We start from the raw sequence: 18,370 nt of genomic DNA, 5'->3' as shown, positions 1-18,370 counted from the left end.
TATAGTAATTTCTTGAGACAACATTTAACGTTACTGAGGGGAATTACTCAACAAAGCCTGTAATTAAACCAATTTTAATAATGTTTTGAATGAAATCCAACATGCTGCTCTCACAAGGTAGATGACCCATTTCCAAGTGTGAAATTCTACAAAATACACAAGCCTTGTTTTTGTTTTTATATCATAGGACAGTTAATACAATTGCCTCATTAACAAGCTATTTATTCAGGATACAAACAGGCCCCATGTAGAACATCTTGGCTCCATGGAGTCCAGAGTCTTGGATGAAACAGGGAGGGAACGCAGCGAAGGCCAACTCATTAGCAACATCCTGTATCCAAGCTAATTATGGAAGTGGAACAGCTCCCTGTACTACAAGGAGCCTCTCCCCTCTCACGAGACGGGAAAACAGTGTAAACAACAACCCTTCCCATTTACATGATCACGGCATGTCGGTTTCCTTTTGGAAGTGGCATTGTTAAATGTCATCAGGGGCCCTGTAACCAGTTCCCATGTTGGGTGGGGCTCAGGAGTTGAAGAAGGAAGTGGAAGGCCTGGTGCTGTAGTTAGGGAGATGTGATGCCCCAGGAGACTGCGGTGTCTGTCCTGGAGGAAAGACAGAGGGGATGGCATCTCTAATAACAAGTCATACAGAGCAGAACCAAAGCAGGTGGAGGCTGGGGTGGTGGTGGGCGAGATTCTGATCAGCACACTTAACTTTGCAGAGTGAGTGTTTTAGATGGAAGGTCTTTAATTGACCGCCTATCAGTGTACGGGCGTTTGATTGGACCGCGGTAAGAGTCAGCTGACAGGGGCGCATGAGTAGAGCGTCCCGTCAGAACTAAGTACGCCCATAAATCAATCACAAAGTTATATTTACAAATAATCCAAAGTGGAAAACAGGTGAATAAATACCCAGGCTTTGGAGATTTTACACAACATGGCCAAGCACTTAGCTAAGTCTACATTATACATACTGTTAATATTGGCAAAGTTACTAAATAACCGCAAAGAACATCTTAATTCCCAGTGCAATAATCCAATGTAAAACCATCATGAACCTGAAGCGTGGTGGTCTGTCTTTGCATTGTCGTCGAAGCCCTGATGTCTCTGATAGGCCTCAAAGTTGACCGAGGCGTCATCCTCCGAGAGGCTTTGAGGGGCGTGTCCGTCGCCGGGACGACACACCTCAAACCGCACCCACTGGTAGCTAGGGGAGGGGAACAACATCCGGTCAGTGGGCTTTAATTCATGCCATTATTTCATGTTTTCTGTAAACTACATTATAGGACATGCATGTCTGATTTTTGAAAATGTAATTATAATGTCACCACTGAATGCTTACATTGACATTTGTCAACACTTTGAAAATGTCTCAATGTACACATTTTCAGACAAATTTTTGCAAAGGAAGGCATACTTGCTGCACTTGCGTGCTCCAGGACAGCTCTGAATGAGGTTCTGGATGGTTGGGTGAGAGAAGCCGAAGAAGTCTGCGCCGGATGGCACAATGGGCAGCATGGGTTTGGTCCTAAAGCACCGCGGTTTACCAGATACAGGACAACAGTTACAAACAATACCAATACTTGCAACTGTAACAATTGATTTAGACTTTTTTAGTCAACGGAAAAGTTAACAGGAAACTTCTTTATTTCTCCACCTGGACCCTATTTGTCTATCATTTTGGGTGCAAGAAACGAATGCGGTCAACAATATTTTGAATATGTATTGGGCAAGAACACTGCAGGGGTAAAAGCCCCCTGCCAAGGTATGTGTTCTAAAAGGGCTTGTATTGGCAACTGAAAAGCTTTATATTCTAAAACTATATATACACACAACGTGATATATCTCAATATATACAACATATAAATACAACTTTCGTCTTTACTGTGCGCTTAATTTGGTTTGTTGTTGTTATCTTGTCTAACAATAACAACTAAGTCTCGTTCAAAAAGAAGCCTCTCTCTGAAATCTTGTTGCAGGGAATGTCCCAATGGTCATTACAATCTCAACACCCACCCAAATACTTTAGATAACACTAAGCGAAGCATCCAGCAGTGCAACACAACAAACAGCAATCTCCTCTCCCTAGCTCCCGATTACACCGTTCTTTTCCTGAAAAAAAATCAATTCTCGCAAGACTTATCCTTGAAACAGACCAGATCAAACTTAAAGTTAAGATGACTTTTATTTCTCTGTTTGCCTGTCAGTGGCAAAAACAAGCACTTAAAGGTGACGTTTAGTGGTGGGGCGTTGTTGCCCCCAAACGATTATGCTGCCGCCTTTTTTTGCTCAGTCATGGACCAATTAAAAAATATATATCAAAAAAAAATTCAATTAAAGAAAGACAAACGTGGGTTTGTGCTTTGGATCAATACCTTTAGGTACCGTAAATATTAATCTTGATTTAGGCCTGGCCGTTTGAACCCGGACCGACGGTGGAAGGATGTACCTGACAGCAGCGATGGCCTTCAGCAGGTTAGCATGGCACATGAGGGCGGAGGACGCCACGATGGCGTTCTGAGGATCCTCCTCCGGGACGATCTCAAACTGGGGGAGCAGCAGGACACTTGATGTATGGATTTGGTCATTGGTCTCAAAATACTCATATGACTAAAACTATAAATGATTATAATCATTATTGTTATTAAGAAGAATTCAGCATCAAAGACATAAGTGCACCTTGGCGATACTCAACATGCGTCCTAGCCTCTGCTAGATTCTCAGTCTTTAGATTCAATTCCAACCACTGCCCCCTGATAATGCAGTGAGAATACAATAATAACACAGCAGACACGTCCTCCCCATGTAGGCCTGTTGGTACCTGTGGCCCCGCTCCACAGTCCTTGATTTGGCAGGTGTATAGGCACTGCTGCTCCGGGTTCTTCATGCTAGCGAAGACCCGTGTGCTGCAGAAGCCAACCGGGTAGATGGCACACTGGTCATGGAACAGCATTCTGTCTGTGATGATCTGCAGTAAAAAAAAAATATATATAGAAATATACTGTATATGTATTGATAAAAAAAAATAAAAAAAACTTTTGTAAGCAGCAACCCATGTTTACATGTTCTAGAGTTTCTTGCCATATGGATGTCCCAAATAAACATGCACACCAATTAAAGTACAAAAGAAGTAATAAAGTAGTAAAAATACATCAGCTGTTTTCATGCTGAGATAAGCTGGACAGATATCAATGGACTGGGGTCGTTTGTGTAAAGTAGTGCCAGATGCTCTGAACTTCGTTCCAGAAGACTATGGATCCAATGATAGTGCGAGTTCAACAAAAGAGGAAGCTTTTAATGACCTCTCCCAGGCTGTAGACCGTCAGACCCCCCAGGGCGATGGGGAAGACAGGGCGCCCGGACGAGTCCAGAGCGATGGGCTGGACCAGCTTACGACAGCCATCAGCCACCTTCCTTTTTTTGGACATCCTCTTCGGAACTGGACATGATCATTAGAAAAACACATAATTTTTATAAGAATAATTCATATCTGCATATCGACAAGCACGCACAAAAATATGATGACAAGCTCAGGAGATAATACAGTTGGCTCCAGAGTTAATGGTGAGCAGAGAAAATGTTAACAGTTTTGTATTAATTTGTGCAATTTCCTGTTGTGCTCACCCTCCTCCTTTCCGTTCTCCTTCCCTCGCTCCCTACGCTCCTTCTTGGGTTTCTTATGAGCTCCGTCTTCTCCTGTGGAACCAGCTGTTGCAGGGTTATGACCCCCAGCCAGACCAGAGGCCCCCGGGGGCCCAGAGGTGGAGGCTGAAGCGGGTGGCAGAGGTGGATGGGAGCTTGTGTTTGGGGTGGGCAACAGCTCCGCCTCTGTGAAAGACTGGTACTGCAACAGGGATTTTAGCAAGAACCTGAGGAGAACAGGAAATAAAGGGATCGGTAATAAAGGACATTTTTGTTATTGCAAACATTTAGCGATGTGTGGACGCACATTGTAGATGTGCTTATCCAACATCATTATCATTAAAGTAGGTCAATAACTAAATCATCCACTTCAACAGAGGCAAATTAGCAAAAATCCAAAAGAGACAAAAAACTGTTTATTTTGACATCGACAGGTACGGTACAGCAAGGGTCACATCTCGTCTTACCTGCGCTCCTCCTTGGCTCTGAGGAACTTCTCTTCGAGATGAGCCACTTCATCACAGAGCGCTGCATTCTCCTGAGGGCATACAAAACGACCACAATGCTCATTAGCCACCCAATGTCCCTCAAAATTGTGATTTGTGCAGCTGATGCCCCGATTTCATGCTCCCATTCAATACCTTCCAATTCACTTGAATGAATATCCAGTGAAGTGTCTGTGAAGGTTCGACCAAAGTAAAAACACCACCATCTCTAAACAAAGCATGAGAAAGAGTTAACCTTTGACTCACAAATATCATGGCGCGCGCTGCTCTGCGCAGCCTCAGGTACTTGAGGCGGTACCGTTCACTGTGGTTCTTCCGGGGGCCCCTTCGGCCCTTGGCCCTGGGCTCCGTGGAGCTGGTGGGGGACGGGAAGGCAGGCAGCGAGGCGGCAGAGCCAGAGCTGGAGGCTGTGGTCTGGGGAGGAGAGCCCAGGAACGACGGGCCACTGAAGGGCTGCTGCCGCTCCCCATCACCCTGGGGGGGGGGGGGGGGGGGGGGGGGGGGGGGGGGGGGGGGGGGTATGTTCATTTCGACAATGGAAGCCGGGACTTTGTTTATTTATGTGGATGAAGAATGATTTCCACATGTTTAGGATGTAATTAAATGAGAATGATCAAATCAAAACTGAACAAAGTTGACGGGAGACGGGACAATAATATGAAATTGATAGACATTGACAAAATAAAAATATATATTAGAAAATATATCACTCTTTGTCGGTTCTTCTCCAACATCACAATAGCTTGGCCAGTCTGTATTTACGCCCACTCTACGTTTGACCCTCTGGAACGCACCGCCTTCATGGTATGCATCCTATGTGACTCACCAACAGCGCAAAGACTCCATTTCTGTTCTCAATCCTCTTGAATCTCCTGCTGCCCTTCTGTGTCTGAAACACAGTGGGAAGCTGATGCCAAAGCATAGAGCTGGAAACCCCCTCCCGCGGACTCCATTCCAAAGACTACTTATTCTAGTGACAATAAATCTAAACATGTTGCTTTGTCCTAATAAATGAAATAAACAAACATATGAAGAGTACAAAAATAAAAATGAATACGATGAAGTGTTTTTTGTTGACAAGAGTACGGAATGGAAGTGCTCAAATTTCCTAGAGTCCAACGGAGGCTCCTGACATTGTCATCCACACGTACCTCACGGTACATCACAGCCTCCAGACTCGACTTTGCACTGTTAAGGAGAGAACACACAACAATGTAGCGACTGAAACAAACACATCTCCATCCCAACTCTACCTCATGATCACTACTGACCAGCATTAATACTTGGCTTTGGAATACCTCTAGATTACATATATATAAGAATGTTTATTGAATTGAGTTACACTATAAGCTATACTGTTTCACTTAATGACTTGTTGGTTGAATAAAGGTCAAATAAAATAAGAAAATAAATTGCAGACTATAACTATAAATAAGCTATTACAGGAGATTAATATTGGAATCAGAATTACATATACTTTGATTGAATAAGGCCCCTGTCGATGATTCGTTGCTTGATCTCCTTGATGTGCATAGGGCGCCCAGCTTCCTCCAAAACCATCTGGAAAAGAAAAGTTGATAGGCATCCGTAATAAAAAAAGGAATGACCACAACTTTAAAAAACCTAGTGGGTCAAGAATAAAGTGGTAAAGACAATACCTGTGCAGCATCAAGCCATGTTAGGTTTGGCTTCTCACTGATATCACTGGATGGTTCGCTGGATATAGAAAATAAAGCGTCGACATGTAAAGCATACGTTTAGTTTAAAGTCATGGAGCTCCCATAAAAAAATCGTTTAACATGTAACGTTAAGGTATATGTTTAATTTACACTAAATGAACCAATCAAAATATATAACATGAATGGCATAGGTTTAGTTCACCGAAAAGTCATGGAGCTCCCATCAAAAAACATTTAACAACAGCTGGTTTCCCAAATGCCCATTAAAGACGATTAATTGGTTGGCCGTTTTTTAAAAGTGATATCTTGCTAGAGTTAACGCACAACAACTAAATAGTTTCCATCCACCTTTCCAGCGTCTCTGAGGCGCCTGACAGGGTCGCGATGTGGTCCAGTGCAGGGAACAGAGAGTAGTGTCCCTGTCCATCCGTCTCCATCTCGGATTCAAAAGTGTTGAGGGACTCCATAGGAGAAAGTCCTCTTCCCTGATTACTAGCTGAAGAGGGCTAGAATACAAGACATGTAACAGTTAACACAAGTAACATGAGAAGTATTACATAAGGACACACTAGGAATACAACACATGTATTAAGGTTACGCGACCAGACCCCGGATAAGCGGTTGAAGATGAGTATGAGTATGTTACATGACCTCGGACTAGACTACAAGAGGTGTACATTAGCCTATTACACTACCTAAGAACAAAATAATCATAAACATACCCCACTTCTTTCAAATCGTTTAGATTGCTCTTTTCCATGAATCATCGGGGAGCCTTCATTTGTGTCCATTGCATTGTTACATGCAACACAAGTGCACGTACGTAGCAAGGAACTTTACAAACCACGAGTATGAATTACGACGAAACAATGAAGACTATGTGCACTGTTGTCTTTTAATTCAGACATGGGATTATTAACTACTGTCTATCTAGAGGGCGGCGGACTGGATTCACTTGTCAATGTATTTAATTGTTACGGGAACCTTAAACAAACGTCGGGGCGCTTCGTGACCTGGACGGAGGTATTAACCGGTACTCCATGGAACCGGATTTCCGCCTCAGTGTAACTTCTCTGGGAAATGTAGTTCGTGGGACTCCCGCTACTCAAAGTGCTTCCAATGGTTTACTGCGCACTTGTGGTAGCCTGGGTATACCCATGCTGCCTTGCGCGCGATTTCATTTCGCGCTACCTCATCTCAATCTACGTCTGGCGTTAGCCAGGCTACTCTTGTGGTAGTCGTGCAGCACAATGTGATGTGTATGTCATTTAATAAAACAAATGCATCATACAAATATCAAGATTGAGCATAATAACAAACAAGGAATGTGTGTATTGGGAATTCATGACTATCAAAAATTACTTAAAAAAACCTCAATACTGCTACTAGACCTCGGTGCTGCATTCAACACTGTGTAGACCATACAATACTTTTGGACAGGTTAGAAAACTGGCTGGGGCTTTCAGGCACAGTCTTAGGACCCTCCTTATTCAACATCTACATGCTCCCACTAGGGCAAATCATGCAAAATAACAATATTGACCATCATTGCTATGCTGATGACACGCAAATCTATGTATCGCTATCACCAAATGACTATCGGCCCATAGATCGGCTGTGCCAGTGCATTGAGCAAATGAAAGACTGGATGTGCCGAAATTTCCTTCAACTAAATGAGGACAAAACCGAGTAAGTTAAAGTAGTTAAGTTAAGTTAAGTTGACGTAACCCAACACCTTCACTCTCTGTCCATGACAACCTCAATCAAAGCCAGAAATCTAGGGGTTATCATGCATTCTGATTTACATTTCGACAGTCACATCAAATCAGTTACAAAAACTGCATATTATCACCTTAAAAAAGTAGCAAGACTTAGAGGGCTCATGTCCACCGAAGACATACAAAAACTTGTACATGTCTTTATCACTAGTAAGCTTGATTACTGCAATGGTCTCCTTACAGGTCTCCCAAAAAATACTCTAAGAAAACTTCAGCTTGTTCAGAATGCTGCTGCTAGAGTTCTAACAAAGACCAAAAAATTTGAACACATTACTGTTACATCTGGCACTGCTGCGTCAGTTCAATGTGTTTTATGGTAACGTGCGATTCACGTGACCGTACCTGTTTTCAGCGAGTTGCGTTTTGGTGAATAAACGGAGAGCACGCTCCAAGTAAGCTCTGGCTTCAGTCTCCGTTATTCAAACATAACATTGGCGACGAGAGATGGCTGATTGCTCCCTACCACCACCCTCCCCCTTCCTGGCCCTACCGGGAGAACCACCGGTGCCGTGGCCTCGCTGGATTTCCTTGTTCGAAACATATATTCTAGCTGCCGGCTTAGAAAATGTTTCGACAGTAAGGAAACGTGCACTCTTGCTGCACTGCCTAGGAGCGGAGGGACAGCGTGTGTTTGGAACTCTCGGCAACGCAACAACCTACACAGATGCCGTGGAGCTACTAAAAGCACATTTCGCAGCCCCACAAAGTGTGTTTGGAACTCTCGGCAACGCAACAACCTACACAGATGCCGTGGAGCTACTAAAAGCACATTTCGCAGCCCCACAAAGTGTGTTTGGAACTCTCGGCAACGCAAAAACCTACACAGATGCCGTGGAGCTACTAAAAGCACATTTCGCAGCCCCACAAAGTGCTCTGCTCCGTCGCGTCATATTCCGACGGAGGCACCAACGGTCGGGTGAGTCAGTGACGCAGTTTGTGGCGGATTTACGAGGTTTAGCTAGCTTGTGCAAGTTCGGGGCCTTACAGGACGAAATGATAAGGGACCACCTGATACTGCACACGAACTGTGACAAAATAAGGGAAAGACTCCTACTGGAAAATGATGATTTAACATTAGCAGGAGCTCTACACCTTGCAGTTCAGGTTGAATCTGCTCTGGAATGTGCAGCTAGTTTATCCACCTCTTCCAACTCTCTAGCACTGGCCAAGGCAGCGGGCCCACTCGAGTCACGGTGCCCCTCCTCCACGTGAGTGTAGACAGCAGCGAGGAGAACATATTACTAGCCTCTCAGTCACGTGACCGCCCACACCATCTTCTGCGCACAATTCAAGAGCTCAGATCTGTCCTGCCCGTGGTAAAACCTGCTCCAACTGCGGGAAACTCAACCACTTTCACAAAGTCTGTAGGTCTGCCCCAGCTAGAGCCTCCCAGCCACCTACCACAATCATCCACAATGTTAGCTCAGGACGAGCACCATTTAAAACATGCTCGTTGATGGTTGGTGATGTTACTCTACCGCTCCTCCTGACACTGGAGCCACGGTGTCCCTCCTGAACTTGGCGACTTACACACAGTTTTTCTCCCACGAGCCACTGGGGCAGCCCACCACCACCCTGCGTGGCTATGCCAACTCAAAGATTGACATCGTGGGCTCCCTTCAGCTGCCTGTGAAATACGGAGAGAAGACACTGCCACTCTTCAGGTTCAATATTGCACGCCACGGGACCAACCTCCTTGGCCTCGACCTTTTCAACAGCCTCGGATTCACTCTGCTAGACACCGCTGGCTCAGAGATTCACACTGTTACCATCCCCTGGCAGCAACAGTGGCCCATGCTGTTCAGCGGTGTGGGCTGCCTCGATGTTTTCGCCCACCAGCCCTTGTTAGACCCGCAGGTGACGCCTGTCATCCAGCCCCTCCGCCGCTCTCCTCTGGCCCTCCGCAATGACATCTCCTCTGAGCTACAGAGCATGCTCGATGGCAACATCATCGAGCAGGTGAATGCATTGCCCTGGATCTCCAACATTGTGGAGGCAAAGAAGAAGTCTGGGGGGCTGCGACTCTGCGTGGATCTAAGAGCGGTAAACAAGGCCATCATCCCAGACAAATACCCTTTGCCAACGATAGAGGAGCTCACCGCCCAGTTCCACGGGTCCACCACTTTCTCCAAATTAGACCTCCGCCAGGGTTACCTCCAGGTGCCACTACACCCTGAGAGCCGCAACCTCACCGCGTTTATCACCCACAAAGGGGTCTTCCGTTACAAACGCATGGCTTTTGGTCTAAGCTCTGCCCCCAGCTGCTTCCAAAAGATAATGGCCTCCATCTTCGCTGGGATCCCGGGTGTGGCCATCTACCTGGACGATATCGTGGTTCACGGGGCAACTGTCGAGAGCCACGACGAGCGCCTCCACAGAGTGTTCAGTGCACTGGCCAAGCACCACCTCACACTCAACGGCGAGAAGTGTGTCTTCGCTGCCCCGGCCATTGAGTTTGTGGGGTTCCGTCTCTCGGCTGATGGCATATACCCTCTCCACTCGAACACAGGGGCCATCCACCGTGTCCCGGAGCCCACCTCAGCCACTCAGTTGGCCTCCTTCCTGGGTATGACAGCATTCTACCTACGTTTCCTGCCACAGTACTCGGCCACGACTGCACCACTGCGACAGCTGCTGAAACATGGTGAGCCCTGGTTCTGGTCGTCTGTCTGCTCGGACGCTGTGCGCCTCCTGAAGTCCCAGCTCACCACACCACCGGTCCTGGCGCACTTTGACCCAGCCAGCCCCACCCTCGTCACATGTGATGCCTCTGCCATGGCCATCGGTGCTGTGATGTCCCAGCTGCAAGGGGGTGTGGAGAGGCCGATCGCCTTCGCCTCACGGGCTCTCAGCCCCACGGAACAGAGGTACTCGGTAGGGGAGCGGGAAGCCCTAGCGTGCCTCTGGGCATGTGAGCGCTGGCACATGTACCTCTACGGACGCGCATTCACACTGAGGACAGACCATCAGGCCCTCACCACCCTCCTAGCCACGTCTGGCACCGGCCACAAACCACTCCGTCTCCATCGTTGGGCCGACCGCCTGCAGCAGTACAACTTCCGCCTGCATTTCACGCCGGGTCGGGACAACGTGGTGGCTAACCTGCTGTCACGTGCAATCCCCAACTCACCCCCAGATCCATATTTGGCCCCCGGTCAGGACCAGGCCGAGCACGACCTCGTCCAGCTCCTCCACACACCCCTCCAGGAGACAGTGTCACTGAGGGAGATCCAGGACGCCTCAGCTGACGACCCCACCCTCTCTACACTCTCGACCTACATCAGACAGGGCTGGCCGGTGAGGGTACCAGATGAGATGCTCCCCTACTCCAGGGTCAGGGACGAACTGTCATGTTGGAACGACACTTGCATCGCTCGTGGGCTCTGCACTGTGGTCCCTAGTGCCCTTCGGCACTAGGGACCACGAGGGCCACAAGGGCCACTTGGGCATAGTCAAGCTCAAACAGCGGTGTCGCGACGTGGTGTGGTGGCCAGGCATCGATAGGGAAATCGAGACCCTGGTCAAGGACTGCACTGCTTGCCTTCTTAGTGGTAAGACCAGGGCCCCAGCCCCAACCCCGCCCATGCAACCACTGGACTGGCCATCCAAACCCTGGGAGCACCTACAACTTGACATCTGCGGCGAGCTGCATGGAGTACCGCATCACCAGAGGTTCCTCGTCCTTGTCTACGACCTCCACTCTAAGTGGCCAGAGGTAGCGCCTGTGGGTTCGGTCACAGCCAAGGTGTTGGTTGACATTCTCGACTCTCTGTTCGCGTGGTGGGGCCTGCCCGAGAGGATCACGACCGACAATGGTCCCCAGATGGTCTCCCACGAACTGTCCTCTTATCTGGAGGGGAAAGGAATACGCCACATTCGCACAGCATTCTACAACCCGGCTGCGAATGGGGGGGTGGAACGGCTGAACCAGTCATTGAAAAATGGCATCAGGGCCCATCTGGCACAAGGGTGCACACTCACCACCAGCCTCCTCCAAACCCTGCTGCATTACCGGGCCACCCGACACGCCACCACAGGAGTCTCCCCAGCCTCCCTTATGCTTGGGCGGGAGCTCCAGCTGCCTCTGGATAGGCTCTGCCCTACAGCAGTTTGGGCCCCAGCCCACCCGGTTCGAGCCGCCGTCGACACACGCCAGCATCGGATGAAGGACCATTTCGACAGGGCCCGACGTGCTAAGCCACCTGCCATCGCTGTTTTGGACTGGGTCAGGATTCGTCGACCTCATCGGGACAACAAGCTCCAGTCGTTTTGGTCGGACCCGGTCCAGGTCAGCCAACAGCTTGGCCCGGCTACATTCAGGCTCGCCGACGGCACACGCTGGCATGCTAACCGCCTGGGCAAGGTACACGCCCCCCCGAGCCCAGACCTGGTGGTGCCCGTTGCTAGAGTTCTGCCGGCTGCATGGTTAGAGGCTGCACCAATCCCAGCTCCTCCGGCCCAGCCCGACGGGCCAGTGGTTGTTGCTGCACCTGAACCCCGTCCAGCTCGGGCACGCGGCAGGCCCCAGCACCTGCGTGACTTTGTGACTGAGTATCACTCCTAGTTCTGTGAGGGGGGGGGAATTGTTACATCTGGCACTGCTGCGTCAGTGCAATGTGTTTTACGGTAACGTGCGATTCACGTGACCGTACCTGTTTTCAGCGAGTTGCGTTTTTGGTGAATAAACGGAGAGCACGCTCCAAGTAAGCTCTGGCTTCAGTCTCCGATATTCAAACATAACAATTACACCAATTCTTAAATCGTTACATTGGCTTCATGTAGGTCAGAGAATTGATTTTAAAATCATGTTGCTAACCTATAAATCCCTAAATGGATTATTTAACTGATATGCTTCCACTACATAAGCCTTCTAGACAACTAAGATCTTCTGAGACCAATCTGTTAATTATCCCAAGAGAAAAAATGAAACATGGGAAAGCAGGATTTAGTGACTATGCAACAAATAGCTGGAATAACCTCCCTGAGGATTTAAGACTTGCCCCAACTCTGACCAGCTTTAAAACAAGACTGAAGACTTTTATGTTTGCTTTAGCTTTCTGCTAAATCTTAGATACATTGCACTTTCTAAAATGTTTTTTTGATAAGGGTTTGAGACCCAAGTTCTGTCTGGGTTAGAGTCCTAGAATCCGGGTTGGAGTCCCAGAGAATGGACCAAGTTCCTTTAGGTCGGGTTGGAGTCCCAGAGAAAGGACCAAGTTCCTTTAGGTCGGGTTGGAGTCCCAGAGAAAGGACCAAGGTCCTTTAGGTCGGGTTGGAGTTCTGACGTGGATAACTTTGAAGGGTTTGAGACCCGAGTTCTGTCTGGGTTAGAGTCCTAGAATCCGGGTTGGAGTCCCAGAGAAAGGACCAAGTTCCTTTAGGTCGGGTTGGAGTCCTGACGTGGGTACCAGAGAGACTGTTGATCTGACCTTAAATACATTGCACTTTCTAAAATGCTGATCTATTTTACTCATTTTTTGCATATGTTTTCTTTTACGTATCTATCACTTTCTTTTATTATATGACAATGTTCATATTTGAAGCACTTGGGGTCTGCCTTGTGTATGAAAGTGCTATATAAATAAAGTTGCCTTACCTTGCCTTGCCTTAAAAAATATTCAGAAATTAAATTGCAAAACAAATAAAAAATTAGCATTTGTTGGTCCACTTTTATTATTTTTGTATATTACTAAGTCAAAAAGTCATCAGAGAACTGAAAGATGTTTGAATGTGACACATTTATTTTTGGCACCATTCCAAACACACTAATCATATGTTATTAGATTCACCTCTGAAGTCACACAAGAGTATATTATGTTTTAATGAAGTTCATTTATTTGTTACATTGGGACAGATGAGCTTTTAGTAACAGTTGAGCCAGCCGTAGTTAAGAAGAGTTCTTATAACTCTCTTGTAGGCCAATAAGTACTCCATCTGCCGTGGCCCATTGGAGAAGTATATGTATCCTGTCGGAAGGAAACATTCAGTGTGTTGGGATGGAACAGAACACAGCCAGTGCTTGTCATGGGACATGTGTTAAGCTGCTTGACTCCTGTGGTATGGGTAAAACTTGAAGGGGCTGGTGTGACGTGTGTGTTTACCGTAATTAGTAAAGGCAGCGTCCACTTTTGAGCCTATTCCAGGGAAACCCTGAGAGATGTATCTTGGATATCCAGAGTCCATTTGGTTTCTGCTCTCGTCGTAGCTGGAATGTGAAAATCATACGTATAGCAGTTGCATACATTGATACATTTGATGAAGGCAATGTCCCGACACATCTGTGTGCTTTGGGCTGAACAGGCCAAAGGCCAAGGCCTATACCCTATTTATACCTACAAAATGCAGGCTGTAGTGACAGCCGATACAGTACATGTGATCATTTAAACAAAAAGATATATATTTTCAGCCAACCCACCTCCAATATTGACTTTTTGCAAAGATGAGTGTTTTCCCAGTCGTTGCCACATAGACAGCTGCATCCACTTTACTGAGAGAGGAGGGGAGGCCCAGGCCAGTAATTGGCTTTGGATAACCTGGAATTATTTTCTTTGAATACGCCTTTATGCCCCAGTAGCGCTGGTCTGAGAAAAGTTGTTGGAGGTTAGCTTGGAAATTCGATCAACGCTAATCCTTACATTGACAATCACACTGACATATCGGCAATGTTGAAGTACCACACGGGAATACCTTCAAATAAATACACAAAGTCCTTGTGCGGTACACTACAGGCAGCATCCACTTGGTTAATCTGAGGCCATTTGGAGCTCACTTTAGTCAGCACGATGTCCCTGAGACGTCTCCTCCAATAGTACCTGTAGACGTATAAAGCAGAAGTATTGGAATAGAATTCAAATGAGGACCTATGTGGTTGAAATTTGGTTCAATTCAACCACATCGATTTTCATCCACACGGTTAAATTCAACCAGAACGTTATAAATGTATACACAGTTCTATAAAGTCAAATAATCTGTAGTGTCTGATATACCCGCTTTTGAAAAAGAACAGGTCTCCCCTGATGGAGCACGCAGCATCGAACACCAGGCTCCGGCTGCACTTCTCTCCACTGGGGTTGATCGCTGGGTCGGGCATGGGTTCAGGCTCCTCTGTGGGCCCCTCTGGTTCGGGTTCTGGCACTGGGGGCGGATTGGGTTTGGGTTTGGGTGTACGGCTGCCTGTAGAGATATGAAACCCAATGAAGCGTGTCACTGTATCAGTGTGACTACCTTTTGTGCCAAAACTCTGCTATAGTCAAGTTAAACAATTGTTCCAGGGGTCTTTATTAGCCTCCTGGCCCTAAAGCAAAGCTCTGTGCTGACCATAAAGGGCTTGGACTCCACGTCTGTCATCATCTGGTAGCCTGTAGCCGTTGGTGTTGACGTATCTATAGGTTGGGAACATCAGCGCACTCCTTGTCCTGGAGTGATCTAAGCCGAGCGCATGACCAAACTCATGGGCTGCCACCAGAAGCAGATTGACACCTGATGAAAAGATGGAAGATGTTGTATTATACTGAGTTTCAAGCTGGGAAAGTTTCATTCAAACCTTTACCCAGCTAATGGACTGTTGAGTGAGGAACCATGATATGATATAGAGACATGCCTCTTTGAGTTAGTGTCCACATCTCATCGTCATCAAAGTGTGTGTCCCCGCCTTCAGCTCTACCAGGTGAGTTAGCATGGGCCAAGACGCCGTTCGGTCCATCAAAGGGATAGAAGTCTCCATGATCTTTGTAACGATGAAAGCAAGTACAGTGCATATATATATATATATATATATATATATATATATATATATATACATACATGTTTATGTAAACAGTCAACATACATTTTGACCATTTAAGTTTCAATGGCCAATCATCAAAATTGGTCAATTTTCTAGTTCAATTAGACTATTCAATACTATAAATCAATAATATTATGTGATTTCAATGCAGACAACTCAAAACTGCATTTGTTCTAAATATCGTATTTTAAGAAATATTGTGTTGTATTTCAAGTTTCCTGCATAAATCGTGACTTACATCCCCCTTTGAAGAGGATCATGATGTCTGCATTGCCACCGTAGATCTGTTTGAAGTCCAGAGGGATGACATCGCTGTATAGCTTGAAGGCATGAGCTATGGTTGAATCTACCAGACTCTGGGTCAGGTCCCGAGTGTACTGCGTGATCCTGTCAAAATCAGTTCACCATCATTGTTGAAGCCTAGAAGGTGCCACTTTACTGTATATTCTGCCTACGTCCCACCATCAACGCCAAAGGAATGTCAGAATTACATTTCTCATCTACATCATTATTATTGGAATTTGGGGTCCTTATAAAATCTCATTAAGTAATTTCTGTAATTGTATACTACCTGTAGGTTATAAGCCTCTTTCCCCATTTGGGTCGCCCTGCAAAGTGTCCGTAGTTGCTGATGTCTGACACGCCACACCTTGGCGCCTTCATCACCTCTAGCGTTTCATTGTTTAGGACGCCCGTTACCTGTGGAGCAGTGGCTGGTTGTAAATGAACCAATGTATTCATGTATTTGCATAAAGAGTCTTAATGGTCTTTGGGTTAAAAAAATTAAAACATACTTAAATTTGAAGAATGAACAAGTGAGATATATATATATTTTTTTATAAAATGCTGACCATGCACACACACACACACACACACACACACACACACACACACACAAAAACTGTTAATAGATTTTTATTCTTAGCATCATATCAGTCAGTATGACATACTTCCAGGCCGAAGAAATCTTGCATGTGCTGGAGGCTCTCGTTGAAAGGAGTCAGGGTAATGCTTCTATATGAAGAGTTGGTGACTCCAACATCAGCGTAAAACTGAGAAAGGTATCCCTGTAAGGTAAAAAAAGATTGTGTCCTTAGAGTATTCTCATGATTCAGCAATTTATTTGGAGGAGACTTATTTGAGTTCATTGTATATGTTCAACATATGATACAAATGAAGGGTTATATTTATCAAATGCACAGTATAACTTCCAAAAAGCAAGAGTAAACTCTGTAATAAAGACCGGAAATGGTATGCAGACGTTCAAAATAGAGAGGATTTCCATCATAAACCTTAATGAAATTGTTTACCCTGTGTTGTTAGCATGTAGAAGGACAGTGTTCGCAATATGATCTTATTATATACTCTTCATTACCTCAGCAAATGTCTCGTCTTGCACGGGTGAAGGTAGGACTTGGGTCACAGGGGTCGGTGCGGTGCTGCACAGGGTCAGCCAGGCCAGCAGAACCAACCAGCAGGCCGGTGGGGAGGCCATGGTGGATAGAACAATATATCTCTGTCTGGCTCCCTCAAAAGAAAACACAGGTCTGATCCACTCAGACTTTACCCTCCTCTATTAATGTAGGCTGTGTTGGGAGAGCCCAGTGTGTATGTTGCTGATTGGACAAGATAAAGAAAACACGTACTGAGGGGCATTCCACTGTGTTTCGACTGGCCTGCTTATGCCAGAGGGGGAGAGAGGGAATGGACGTCAATATGACCCCACCTGATAACGAGAGGGCTTTTCTGTTCGTCTGTTATTAGAGAATTGTGTAAGATCCAAAGGTTTACGTTGTCTATTTTCCAATTTTCTATTTCAAAGGAAAGGATGGTGCAAAACATGCCCTAGAGAATTATGTTACTGGAACAAAAAGTATCTCATATTGTTCCAACACCCCTAACCTACTCAAGGCTAGTCTCAAATACAATGCAAACCTACCAATGCACCAAGGCACCAGCTGTGTGTGTGTGTGTGTGTGTGTGTGTGTGTGTGTGTGTGTGTGTGTGTGTGTGTGTGTGTGTGTGTGTGTGTGTGTGTGTGTGTGTAGGGTGCGATTTGTGAAAAAACCAGAGGGGGGGATAATTTTGAGAAACATTTTTAAATGTTTCAAAATGAAGACGGACCCTGTGTATTTTGGTTGTTAATTATTACGATGTAATGGTGAAAATACTTTGGGTGGGGGGGGATAATTTTTATCCCCACCGAGGATAAAAATAATTCAGCAGAGGGTAGGACGTGTAAACCAGAGGGGGGGGATAATCCCCACCATCCCCACCGGCAAATCGCACCCTGTGTGTGTGTGTGTGTGTGTGTGTGTGTGTGTGTGTGTGTGTGTGTGTGTGTGTGTGTGTGTGTGTGTGTGTGTGTGTAAAATAAAATGTCCCAGTAAAGCTGCTTTCACACCGCCGCGCGGCAACTCGCCGCCTCCATTCATTTCAATGAGGGAAGGGCGGCTGAGGGGAGGCGGTTACAAAAGCGGCTGAAAAACAGGAAGCGATTGCCGCCCACGTGAACGCGCACAGATTTTGCCCTACCGCTCAGCTTTCCCCGTGTTGAAACTTTCGGCGTCAGCCGCGCGGCAGCAGCAGCAACAGCAGCCGCTTTTAAAAACGCCTGACCCTTCACACCGCCGCGCTGGACCCTCCGGCAGCGATGCGGTTATAAGCGGTGTGCAAGCAATCTGACACGCAACATGTTCTCCAACCTAAACGACGGAATAGGTTGTTTGTCAATATCACCCAAAATGACCCATATGACGGTTCGCTGGTCCAGCGCCCTATCCACAGAAACAGGTCCAAAATCAGTGTCAGCATCACAAAGTGCGTTATAAGAGCTTCACATTGGATTTAGAGGTTTGTCGGTCGGTTGATAGGATTGCTGATCTGAAGTGCACCTAGCACATTGTCTAATCAAAAGCACAAACAACCTGTTCACTCTCTCATTACCTACCTGTGTGAGTCAGATGTTGTCTTTGT

At 46.4% G+C, this 18,370-nt stretch overlaps 2 protein-coding genes across 3 annotated transcripts; both read right to left on the bottom strand.

Annotated features, from left to right (window-relative positions):
- Positions 1 to 80: 80 nt before the first annotated feature.
- On the bottom strand, positions 81 to 6,795 carry tbrg1 (transforming growth factor beta regulator 1). 2 transcript variants are annotated; one of them, XM_079731162.1, is made up of 15 exons: positions 6,553 to 6,795; positions 6,179 to 6,336; positions 5,810 to 5,867; positions 5,629 to 5,711; positions 5,303 to 5,339; positions 4,978 to 5,040; positions 4,398 to 4,625; positions 4,113 to 4,183; positions 3,628 to 3,872; positions 3,306 to 3,442; positions 2,825 to 2,971; positions 2,453 to 2,550; positions 1,421 to 1,531; positions 1,062 to 1,210; positions 81 to 601 (listed from the first exon to the last, which is right to left on the bottom strand). In XM_079731162.1, the coding sequence occupies exons 1-15, from the start codon at positions 6,619 to 6,621 to the stop codon at positions 567 to 569; spliced, it is 1,689 nt and encodes a 562-aa protein (XP_079587288.1). In that variant the 5' UTR covers positions 6,622 to 6,795; the 3' UTR covers positions 81 to 566. The 2 variants fall into 2 exon arrangements, with proteins under 2 accessions (XP_079587288.1, XP_079587287.1); XM_079731161.1 differs by having other exon boundaries at positions 85 to 606.
- A 6,675-nt stretch (positions 6,796 to 13,470) lies between these two features.
- Positions 13,471 to 17,050, bottom strand: mmp30 (matrix metallopeptidase 30; the record flags this gene model as incomplete). The annotated part of the gene is made up of 12 exons (XM_079732980.1): positions 13,471 to 13,574; positions 13,710 to 13,813; positions 14,024 to 14,189; positions 14,296 to 14,420; positions 14,595 to 14,781; positions 14,926 to 15,087; positions 15,209 to 15,334; positions 15,633 to 15,781; positions 15,966 to 16,093; positions 16,345 to 16,461; positions 16,770 to 16,918; positions 17,041 to 17,050. The coding sequence occupies 12 exons, from the start codon at positions 17,048 to 17,050 to the stop codon at positions 13,471 to 13,473; spliced, it is 1,527 nt and encodes a 508-aa protein (XP_079589106.1).
- Between the last annotated feature and the right edge of the window lie 1,320 nt (positions 17,051 to 18,370).

The sequence above is a fragment of the Pollachius pollachius genome, assembly GCF_949987615.1.
Source record: "Pollachius pollachius genome assembly, chromosome: 3".
NCBI classification, from domain to species: domain Eukaryota; kingdom Metazoa; phylum Chordata; class Actinopteri; order Gadiformes; family Gadidae; genus Pollachius; species Pollachius pollachius.
Note: the sequence above shows the minus strand (reverse complement) of the source record. Positions and strands in the feature narration are given on the sequence as shown.

Bases quoted from the DNA above. Each gene is read 5' to 3' on its own strand.
- tbrg1 (XM_079731161.1), bottom strand. From the start codon at position 6,621: ATGGACACAAATGAAGGCTCCCCGATGATTCATGGAAAAGAGCAATCT. The intron at 4,184-4,397 runs GTGAGTCAAAGG...GTATGCCCTCAG, and splicing joins CAGCGCGCGCCATGATATTT to GAGAATGCAGCGCTCTGTGA. The intron at 607-1,061 runs GTTCATGATGGT...TCTTTCCTCCAG, and splicing joins GACAGACCACCACGCTTCAG to GACAGACACCGCAGTCTCCT.